Raw genomic sequence first — 11,307 nt, forward strand, 5'->3', positions numbered from 1 at the left:
GCCTTATTAAAAAAATTGATTTTAATTGATTGAAAGCTCTTTTTTAACCAAACTGTTGAAAATTGCTATTTTGTATTTTCTAATGACGAAAATTTCCTGAAATAGCAAAAAAAAACTTCAACGATTGTATTTTATAGTCATAAAAAAGTAGTTTCACTCTTTTTAATAAACAATTTTCCACATTTGGTCCGCCAGCTAACGTGGGCTTCAAATTTGGTCCGCCATTCAAAAATGTCGGGCACCCCTGCATTTAAGTAAGAAAAAAAAGGTTAGTAATCAAAATAAAATTAAAAAAAAAGTGGTAAAATTACACATTTTTCTGACATAAAAGATGTACCGCCTCCCAGATGTAATATTACCATGATTCACAATAAAATACATTTTTATATTAAAAAAGTAGAGTATTTCTCTAAAAAAAAGTTGTAGGGGATTATTTTTCCTTCTCTTGCCAAATCCATTGTTAGAATATCCAATTACATCTAAATGAATTATAGTGTAAACCATAGTTGAAAGGAACTCCAAAACTCTATTAGGTTATAAGAAACACGAAATTGTAAATTGATTATTTACTAATAAACACTAATTGAATTGAATTGAAAAGTTGTAGGGGAGAGTGGGAAGACTTGATCCCCGGGAACACTCGATCCCAAGCCTGTATCTCGTCAGCATGTGGGTAAAACAATTAGCTTGGTTCTAGAAAGTTTTGCGAAATTGACTTAAACTCATTGTAGAAAACAGAGAAAAAAATTTAAAAAATGTTTAGATTGAGTTACACACATTTTTTTTTAAATTGCTGCAAAAAACCTCCAATATATCTTTTTTCTTTATTTTATTTTTTGTTATAGAATACACAAAAAAATTATTAATTTTTTTTATGCATGAATTGTTTGATAAACTTATCAACTAGGAAGCCCTTACGCATTTAACGTTAAGTTTATTGTCATACTATTTTTACAATCAATTATTTAAAAAAATGTGCGTTTAGGGAGACTTGATCCCTGCATTTTTACAGTCACTGGAATCAGCCTCAAGCTTAATTAATTGGGCTGGGTTTTCGTACATAGTTTCCTTTAGTATAGTTGTACATAACTTACTGCAGTTTGAACAATTTTTCAAAAGTTTTGAAAACAAAAATTACCAGCTTTTATAAACATGCTCAATTTTGTTCTAAAAAAGAATATTTTAAATTTTAAATACTAAACTTGTCATATTTTGAACACAAACGTATAGATTTTATATGAAATTGCTGTAACTTATAGAAAATTAAAAAATTGGATGAATAAGAAACATTTTGCTTAAGGTTTCTTCAAAATGTTGTAAGGGGGATCAAGTTACCCCTAACGTTTTGAAAATGCAGGTTTAAAATATTTTAAATATTGGCATGATCGAAGAGTTCATCTGATGAAATACCCTTATCAGCCAAACATAGTTGAATGTTTAAGCTTTCAATTCATGCAAAAAGTTCATAGTTTTATGAGAAATTGACAGAGTTATGCGCGATACAAAAAAAGGGGATCAAGTCTCCCCACTCTCTCCTATTTCCGATTCTTTATTCAGTTTTTAATGACAAAAAGTTTAACTTCAATTTTTTATAGCATCTTTTTCGCCATTGAGGATGGAGATAATCTTATCGCCGATAAATCATGATAAATTTGAATCAAGAAAATTTGAGCATTTTCGAAAATACGGTATTTTGTGAAAAATTTAGTATTTAGTAATTTCGCTTCGCTTGATACCCATATTGCAAATTATGAAATTTGAGTACTTTAAAAAAATACGGGATTTTGTGAACAATTTTGAGTATTACATTTCAAAAAATATATTCTTAGTAGAAGAATTGAAAATTTTACATGATATGATTGAATAAAGTCGATTTTAGAAAGATTTTATAAATGAGTTATCGCCGATAGGATTATCGATATGACGATAGATTATCGTTATTGTCCCGACGATAACGATAGATTAGCACTAGAATTGTATCGTTAACAACCTTGTAAGCACCTGTTTAAAAAAAATGTTAAATGTTAAAAAAATATGAAAATAAATCAAGGAATTTTTGATTTTTTTTGCCGATCAACGAACAGAAAAAACATTTGTTTTTCATTTATATTTTTATGCGATTTGCAATCTTTTGACAGAAGATTATTTGTAAACATTTCCGGGTGATTTTGTGATATATTTACTTCAACGTTTAAAAATTTAGCTTTTATTTTTATTTTATTACTAAACATGAAGTGACTGACAACATTTTAACGACATGAACATTTTAGATTTTTTTCAGAATCTGATGAGATATCCTATAATTTACAGTAAAACAAATGTGGATTCAAAACTTTTCATGGACTGCCTTCAACAAGGTGAAATACGAAAATGCTGTGCTTAGAATCTGTAAAATGTGAAGTAAAATGGATTTGAAACTGTAATGAATTTTTGACGCGAAATCAAATACAAACCCTGGTGAAACACGGCAACGAAACAACCTGAAATTTTAATGCCGTCATTTTCTGCTCACGCTGACCTCTGATGAGAATCATAAGACACATTTTCCTGGCCTTTTTGCTCATTTTGTACCAATGTCCATTGAACACATGGTGCGCTACGTTGGAACTCTGGAAAAAGTTGGTTCGATCAAATTTGCTATAAAATCATACAGATTCTATGTTGAAGTCACCTTCTCCATAAGCACGCTTCCGTAGTAGCAAAGCAAGTAGATGTTCATCACGTAGACCGACAGTAGAATCGAGAATCGAATCGATTCCGCAGCGTCATCCACAATCAACGTCACAAACAGCGAGAAGCAGATGATGGCCGAACTTCCCAGAAATGTGACCAGCAGCGAGGGCGAGTAGATCCGCTCGAATCGCTCACACAGCTCGACTAACTGCAGGTGCTGCTCGATGCAACTGTTCAACTCCTGGGCGTTCCCTTCGTTCGCTAGCAGTCGCTTTCCAAGCAGTTCGAATTGCATCGAGATCAGGAGGATTATGATGCAGTACAGGGAGTCGAGCAGGATGACGCAGGACACGGAAGTTGTCGAACCCCACAGTTGATGCAGGAAGGTCAGCTCGAAGACTACAGGTTGGCGCCAATCGTACCAGTACCATAGGTTGTATGGTAGCAACTTTTCCCAGTATCCAGTGGAGAAGTACTTCCAAATAGAAGTTACATAGAGAATTGCTTGAAATACTACAACCACCACAAAGTATCCCACTGAGAACAGTTTCAGGAACCACAACCGCTTTCGACACTTTTCAGCCGATTTGGCATCGACGTGATCCGGATAGAGCGACTTGAGCTGGTCCAAAATCTCGTTCAGCTGATTTTCGTATAATTTATACACACTCATTTTAACGATCGAAACCAGCAGGAATCCCATACACGTGACCATCACCATCAGATAGGTCATCGGAACTTTCTTCTGAACGGATTCCACGAAAAAAGCAAACTGCATCAGAATGGACAGCACGAGGTGAATGTACGTTGCCCAGAAGTAAAGCCAGGTGAAAACAGAACTGCAAAAATGCTTTGGCTGCTGGAGCTCATCGTAGGGTACGATTCCACTGATCTTCTCGATCACGTAGATCACCTTGGTGAAGGATTCAAATCGCAGCGGTGGATTCGATTCCGACTTTGGGTGCTGTCCTTCGGAGTTATCTACGCGGTTAGCCATGTCAATAGTGACTGATGAATTTTCATCGTTTTGAAAACTGGAAACAAAACAGTTCAACAAAAATTCTTTTAAATAATAAATTCATCTAATTATGCTTTTGAACATTCTTTGGAATTCAGTCAACGCAACAGGGATCTCGAAAACGTCTAGTCTGTAACAGTTGTCGCATAAATTATTCATTGATTCCAATTGATGGGGAGGAGTTGTAAATATGATAGACACTCACGTCATCACGGGTAATAACTCAATTTATGTTGTCGCACGTGCCTAATTGAAAATTTTCCGACAAAACAATCATTAGACCTAGAATTATTTGTTTAGGTCAGGAGTAGTGATTGTCGCACATAGGATGGCTCGGCATACATTTGGATTAAAAGAGAAGTTGAATCAGAAAAACAAATTCCTTTTTTTTCTAATTTGCCTATTTGGTAACAAAGGACATAATTTTGAAACAAATACCGTCATTTGGAGCGAATAGGTACTTTTAGTCTGAACAGAGGAAGCAGTTTTTTAGCACTTAAAAGCTTCAGATTTAGAAATTTATCAACTTTCACACATCTGAACATATCCTAACCGCAACAAAAGTACCTAAAATCATGATTTTATCAATAATGAAATGAATTCAGAAAAGATAATTGTTCATGGGAATGGGAATATTGGAATCGAAAATTGATGTTTTCAGCAACACATTTTTTGGTCTTTTTTGGGGTTTGGTCCCAGAGCACGAATCCAAGGTCCATTTTCCGATATCTCGTGACGGAGGGGCGGTATGACCCCTTTCAGTATGGAGCATGCGAAAAAAGATGTGAAAGGGGCATGGTATTGTGTAAAATTGGATGACCGATTTGATGGTGTGCTCAACACGTTAAAAGGGTAATTATTATGTTAAATTTGATAAACTACCGAAATCAGGAGTTACATTGGGTCTGAGGGGAGAGATTGTGCCACACTAATTTCATCATTTTTATATGACCCAATCTCATCCCCATATCTAATTTCACACCTGATGACGGTATCCAAAAAAAATATTTTTGAAAGCGCACGATTGTATTTTGGGGGTTAGGCCAATGCAAATAGTTCTGCTGTTTCGCAATCATTTGTTTAAAGAAATGTGAGATTTGTCGAAAAAATTTTAGCAAAAAAACTTTTTGCGGTACTGTTCATCGAAAACTTTAAAAAATTTAATGATTTTTTAATAATCCCAAACATGCCAAAAATAATTCAAAACACAGTGGAATGCATTTTAAATTGATTACAGTTGATTGCACTTAAATTTACATTGAAATTTTGAAGTTTTTTTGAAAAAAGTTTTTTTTGCCCACTGCTTTTCGGGCCGATTTTGACAAAAACTTATCAAAATATTTGTACCAGCCTTAAAACTTCGAAAAACTGTTCACAAATGGTTAAATCATCACTTTAGCAAAAAAAAAACGTTTTCGTAAAATTAGAACATTCGTACACAAAATTCTCAACCGGTGAATAATTTTCCCATGGAGGCGAATTTGGCCATTCTTGAGGGGGAATGAGAATACAAACGAAATCTGATTGATGCATTTTTTTTAAATTAAAACCTAATCTGGTACTTTCTTTGAAACAATAATTTTAGAACATGAGTGAATTTCTTTGATAAGTAGGTAACAACAACAATTTTTATTTAGAAAAATAACATCTTTGAAGGTGTTTTAAAAATATAACATACAAAAACTATACATTTTAAGGAATTGTACAGAGAATGAATTGGGAAGGATTCAAGTTTTTATAACATGATTGATTCCTTTAAAATGTACCTATTTTTTAGGTTTTCTGTATTCCCTTGAACTTTACCTGTCTTTTTTTAAGGGGGCACAGCAGCGAAGGAAGTTATTGTCTCGTCTCGTCTCGCAACAACTCGATTGTAAAACTACCGTAAAACGGGGTGACTTTGATAGCCGGGGTGACTTTGATAGGTTTGCGATTTTTCCGCAAAATGAAGAGTACAATTAAAATACGTAAGGAATGGTTTATAATCATACTGACCGTGGTAGAGAAGTGTTCAAAGTACCTCAAGAAGAACTTTTCATAAAATTTTGACAAGTTTAAAAAGTTAGTTAACTATAGTTAAGAAAATGTTGATGACTGTCATTATTTTAAACTTCTCAAAGTGTCATGATTTTCTCAATGAACATGATTTTCAATCAAAAAATGGAATGCATTTTCGGATTCTTTGGACAATTTTCTACTAGGAGAAGGTTAAAAAAGTTTGTAAAAAATAAATAATATGTGTATTTGAAACACAATTATAAAAACTCTCTAAATTTATAGGCAATTTCAGTTGAACAAATTTCATGTAAAATGTGAAAACTTGTGATTCGTGCTTTGAATTAAGTATAAAATGCAATATAAATCGATAATTTTATAAACAAAACTAGTTTTAACAAATTTCAGGCAAAATTCCGACTTTTTAACAATTTTACCTAAAATTTATATGTATTTTGGTTAAAAGCTTATGCACTTAGTTAACTAAATATAAACATTGATTTTTTTCTTAAATACTATATCAGCTACTTTAGTGATGGTACATTTTACGTACAAATGAAGTTTGAACATCTTAAATATGATTTTAACAAGAAAAACCATGACTATCAAAGTCACCCCGGAATTCAAACTAAGAATTTTTAACGTAACTATTTTTCTAAACACTATTGAAAAAACTTGTTTTCCGAAATAGTGGATGGCCTTTGTGTGGCCTACCCCAGTACATGTTTTAAAAATAATAATCTTAAGAAAAACCTTATCTGTTGGAAAATATTTTAAAAACAAATTGAAATCCTATCAAAGTCACCCCGGTTTACGGTACTTTAGGAGATGAATTCTTCAAAATTGCCCATCTCATAAAATGACATGTCTCTAGATTTTGACATTTGAGAAACGGGATATACATGCGATATTTATTTTTTTTTAAATATTTTTTAGATGATAGATAGGTTTGTTTTTGAATCAACAAAAAGTTTCAGAGCAAGGTTTTTCATGGTGGCATTTACCCCCCAACACAATTCTTAAAAAAAATGGAAACAATTGGTTGAGTTTGCACTTTGCGCATTGGAAAATCATAATTTTCTAAAAAACCTTTTTTTTATATTGAACTCATTTTTTTTCCGTTAACGCCGAGAAAACTCTCTAAAAACTCTGTCTAAGCAAGTATGGAGTTATTGGATTGGTTTCAAACTTTGTTCAAAATAAAAATACAAAAATTTCATAAAAAAATTAAACAGCTGTGCACATTTTGGGGGAGGGTGGTATTGTGGTCGAAAAAACTTTTTTTCTAGCTTGCTTTGATCATTTTAAAATTTTCCCATGCAACGACGAGCCAGTCTAATGGACAGCTACAAAGTATTTCAGTCATAATCAAAAGATACAATTTTCAATTTCCTTTGAATTTGCTCTGCAACTTTGCAAGTCAATATAAAAATACTACTTTTCATTTAAAACTTTTAGTTTCTCATTCCATAAATTCGAGTGATAGTCTCAAGCCCAACAGTCTATTCAATTAGCCTGGAATGACCCATATAGGGGTGTCATTGAATCGAAAAACAATTTTATACACAATGTAGTGATATCGACTGAATATCCTTCGGCGACATCAATAAATAATTGTGGGTATACGAACTGTTGGCAAACAAAATTGGTCCAAATCAGTCAATATTTGTATTTTTAACATCTAGTCAAGACCATCCAAGTTCTCCTTCTATCAGTCCAAATCGCAATGGCAAAGACAAAGGTTGCATTCAACAATCCGCAACCTGTGAAACCGCCCCCCACGTCGGTTTTAAAGTTTGACTCCTTCATCCAATTGCTCCGCGTCATCGGCACCGTTTGCGGCGCAGTGAACTACGATGAGCAACATCTGGCCAAACCATCTCGTTGGATCAAATTCAAACGGATTTTCTTCTGGTTCACCTACGTCCATGACTTGCTGTGTATCGCGCTGGAAATCGCCTACTTTGTCGAGGCAGTCCAAAGAATGGCTAGTTTGGCTCATCTGATGGTTCTGGTAGTGTGTATTGGCTTTTTGACTTACACGATCATCAAACTGACCATGCACAAGCTGCATGAAGTCGAGCTGAACGAGATTCTGATTCAGCTGAAGGATCTTTACCCCGACACACTGGATACCAAGCCTGCCGAAGAGTATCGCCGACATATCTGGTTCCTGAAGTTGTTCTCGGTGCTCTACGTTGTGGTTCTCGTCGTATTCAACGTCATTTTCTATGCCCCGTCCATTACCGTTTTGATTAAAACCGGTCAGTGGGAAAAGATTCTGCCGTTTTATCTGAAATATTGGTACGACTGGCGCAAACCGGTCGTGTTCGAGTTGACCTTTCTGCACCAGATTTGGGTATCCTCGTCGGCCGTTACCGGAGTCCTGCTGGCGGACACACTGTACTGTACGATCATTCTGCTGATTTCAATGCAATTTGAGCTGCTTGGCAAGCGGTTGGAAGAATCCGAGCTGGACGAGCCAGAGCTGGTCAAGTGCGTTGAGAAGCACTTACTGCTGATCGATGTCTGTGCACGATTTGAGCGAATTTATTCCCCGTCCTTGTTGGTGACTTTCGTGGGAAGCTCCGGCGTCATCTGTTGCTGTTTGTTTCTGACCTCAGCAGGGGAAAACATGGGCGAAGCGGTGCGATTCTCGGTGCTGCTATTCGTGTACATCATGAACATTTTCCTGCTTTGCTACTATGGGAGTGTGCTTATGGAAAAGGTATTTTACATTTTTTAAACATATAATTAATATTCACGCACATGTATTCGCTTTCAGAGTTCAAACATAGCTCACCACGTGTACCAAAGTCAGTGGTACAACAACTGCAAAAAGGACCAGAAAACATTGCTTATGATACTGATTCGAGGACAGCAGGAAGAGAAAATGACTGCCCTCAAATTTACAACCGTGTCGTTGCCGTGTTTTTCCGGGGTTAGTTTCCCTTGAGTGTGTGTAAAAAAACAAATCATCAAATATTAATATTTATTTCAGATTCTAAGCACAGCATTTTCCTACTTTACCCTTTTGAAGGCGGTTTATGAAGGATCGTAAATATTTATCGAAAGAAAATCGATTAACTGGAAAGATTCAAATTGCTGTCAATTGTAACGGACTTTGCATTCTTAACCAAATAAAAAAAAATCAAACCATCCACATTAACGACCCCCGGGTCTTTTGTGGTCTCTATTGCAAGTTTCTGCTCGAACCTAGGAGTCCGAAGGCTTGAATGGGGAGAGCACCCAAACCTCTTTCTACTCCAAGGAACCTTCCACCCCAGTGTTTGAACTGACGACCTTTGGATTGCGAGTCCAACCGCCGCCAGCGATTCCACCGGAGTAGGCTTGGTTTGGTGTGTTGTTTGTACTTATGGCATGGAGACGACTCCTATACCTAAAATGACTTAACGGCCTAACAACCAAGGCCGGGACCGACATTTTACTTCCTCATCCGATGGAAGGTTGGAGCAGATGGGAATCGAACCCAGAATCATCCGCTTACAAAGCGGACAGCGTAACCATTCGGCCACGCATTTGCTTAACCAAATTAATAACCGCCAAATATTTGTCATTGAATGTTGTTACTTTATTTAGTTAGAAAAAAAAAACCAAGAAAAAAAATAATGATCTGATTTGTCAACCCAAAAGTGCTATGAATGTACTCCAAAATATCAATTATTAATCAATATCTTGATTTTTCCGATCAAATCGGAGTTTTCGGCAATGTGGCATTCCATAAAACGTTTTGAACTAAAAAAAAACACAATCAAAACTAAAAATGACAATCAATTTGTTATTGTGTATCATATCGATTTCACTACACGCAAAATATCTATTTTTGGAAAAAGTGTCCAAAATTTGGCATGCATATTTCATGTAGGTCACAAATTAATACCCCTTAATGACAAGGTTGGTATGAAAAAATAGAAAAGAATTTCACAAGTGTACACTAGGGTGATCCAAAAAATACAATAACTTGCCTCCGAAATTTTTGTTAAGCCATGAGCTAGTATTAACAAATCCTGTCAATTTGACAGATGTGCAAAATATGAGTTAAGGGGTCGTGCATAAACCACGTGGTCTCCTTAGGGGGGGGGGGAGGGGGTCCAAAATCCGACCGAAAAAAACCATGAAAAGCCATGGGGGGAGGGGGGGGGTCGACGGCTGACCACGTGGCCATTCAAAAAAAATCTTGTCTATAAAAAAAAACAAAAAATACGCGCATTAAGGTTACTGATATGCATACATTTTTTGTTTCGCTTTAAAATCATACAATTACTGTGTTTAGAATTATTGCTTATATTTCAATGTCACAATATTTTCCATTTCAATATTTAATTATGTATTTCGGCAGATTCATTTCAATACATTTAGCCTGTTATTGAATGAACACTTTTTAATACTCATGTAATTCTTTCTTACAAAAGTTTTAAAGCTGTTAAAAAATAAAGTGACAGTATCCAAAGTTAATATACCCTTAAAATGCGTACCAAAATGCAAACAAAAGAAACTAAAAACCCCAAATTTCAGAATTATCGCGCAGTTTCAGTTTCACTACCTCATTTGCAAGTGAAACGTCTAACATTTAAAAATAACCAGTCACGAAAAATCGAACGATACATACTTTTTTTTTGAGTTTTTTTAATGTTAATAGGGGCCATCTCTTGAGCCAAAGAGAAACATGGGTAAACATTTTAGATTTTTAGAAAAAAAACGAACTTCAAGCAAACTTTTTTTTTCTTAATTAATTTAAAGATTAAAAAATAGGGGCCAAAGGTGCACTTTCCTGAAAATATTAGTTTTTCTTTAACCCTATACAACCCAACCCCGCCTTTAGACGGGCTTCGATTTAAAAAATCGCCAAAAATCCATTTTTCAACCAATTTTTGATCTTTAAAAAGCATTGGAAAGAAGAACTCTTAAAATTTTAGGAAATTTATGGGTTGGAAGTTTTACTTCTTTTATGTGACTTTGCCAATGTTTTTAAAAATGTCATTTTTTGGGGGTCAATTTTGGCTGTGTTTTTTACTAACTTTTCCTATATTTTAAGTAAAAAGAAGTATGCCATGATTTTTCTAGAGTCCCAGACTATGCCTCTACACATTTTTGTTACAATTTAAATGACAATGGTGCTATTTTGTAGCAAAAAATGTTTAAAACAAGCAAAAAATGAAAAAGTGACTGTAAAAACATGAAAAATTAGATAGGCAAAATGAAATAATAGGAGGTGGTAGAATAGGCCAAATACTACCAAAAACAAACATAAACTAAACAAGATAAATGCAAACTAAAATACTAAAAATTAAACAAGAAAAACATAAAACAAGAGAAGCTAAGTTTTTTGTAGAACAAAAGATGCTCAAAATGACCTCCTGAACACGGGAAAAATAAAAATATCGAAAAAAAAATTTGAGCATTAGAGGGTTAAGTTGAGAAAATATACTATACCCTCAACTTCATATTTGAGATAAAACCACTCAAATATATAGACACATTAAAATAATTTAAGTTTTAAAGAGTCACTTAATTTTCAAATGCCAATATCAATTTGTGAAATAAATTTCAATACAATGCCGTTAAAGATCAACATAAACAAAACTCCTTAAAAAGATGGA

General features: G+C 34.5%; 2 protein-coding genes across 2 annotated transcripts; one reads left to right on the forward strand and one right to left on the reverse strand.

Moving 5' to 3' along the window:
• Window positions 1-2,636: 2,636 nt before the first annotated feature.
• Window positions 2,637-4,297, reverse strand: LOC120425215 (odorant receptor 67c-like). Its single transcript, XM_039589645.2, has one exon. It carries the CDS (start codon window positions 3,668-3,670, stop codon window positions 2,657-2,659), a length of 1,014 nt encoding a protein of 337 aa, XP_039445579.1. The 5' UTR covers window positions 3,671-4,297; the 3' UTR covers window positions 2,637-2,656.
• A 2,738-nt stretch (window positions 4,298-7,035) lies between these two features.
• Window positions 7,036-8,689, forward strand: LOC120425225 (odorant receptor 4-like). Its single transcript, XM_052709700.1, has 2 exons — window positions 7,036-8,414; window positions 8,472-8,689. Exons 1-2 carry the CDS (start codon window positions 7,413-7,415, stop codon window positions 8,640-8,642), a joined length of 1,173 nt encoding a protein of 390 aa, XP_052565660.1. The 5' UTR covers window positions 7,036-7,412; the 3' UTR covers window positions 8,643-8,689.
• The last annotated feature ends 2,618 nt before the right edge of the window (window positions 8,690-11,307 follow it).

The sequence above is a fragment of the Culex pipiens genome, chromosome 3 (genome assembly GCF_016801865.2).
Source record: "Culex pipiens pallens isolate TS chromosome 3, TS_CPP_V2, whole genome shotgun sequence".
In the NCBI taxonomy this organism is placed as follows: domain Eukaryota; kingdom Metazoa; phylum Arthropoda; class Insecta; order Diptera; family Culicidae; genus Culex; species Culex pipiens.

Coding starts and splice junctions, on each gene's coding strand:
- LOC120425215 (XM_039589645.2), bottom strand. CDS start 3,670: ATGGCTAACCGCGTAGATAACTCCGAAGGACAGCACCCAAAGTCGGAA.
- LOC120425225 (XM_052709700.1), top strand. CDS start 7,413: ATGGCAAAGACAAAGGTTGCATTCAACAATCCGCAACCTGTGAAACCG. Junction 8,415..8,471: donor GGAGTGTGCTTATGGAAAAG/GTATTTTACATT, acceptor ATTCGCTTTCAG/AGTTCAAACATAGCTCACCA.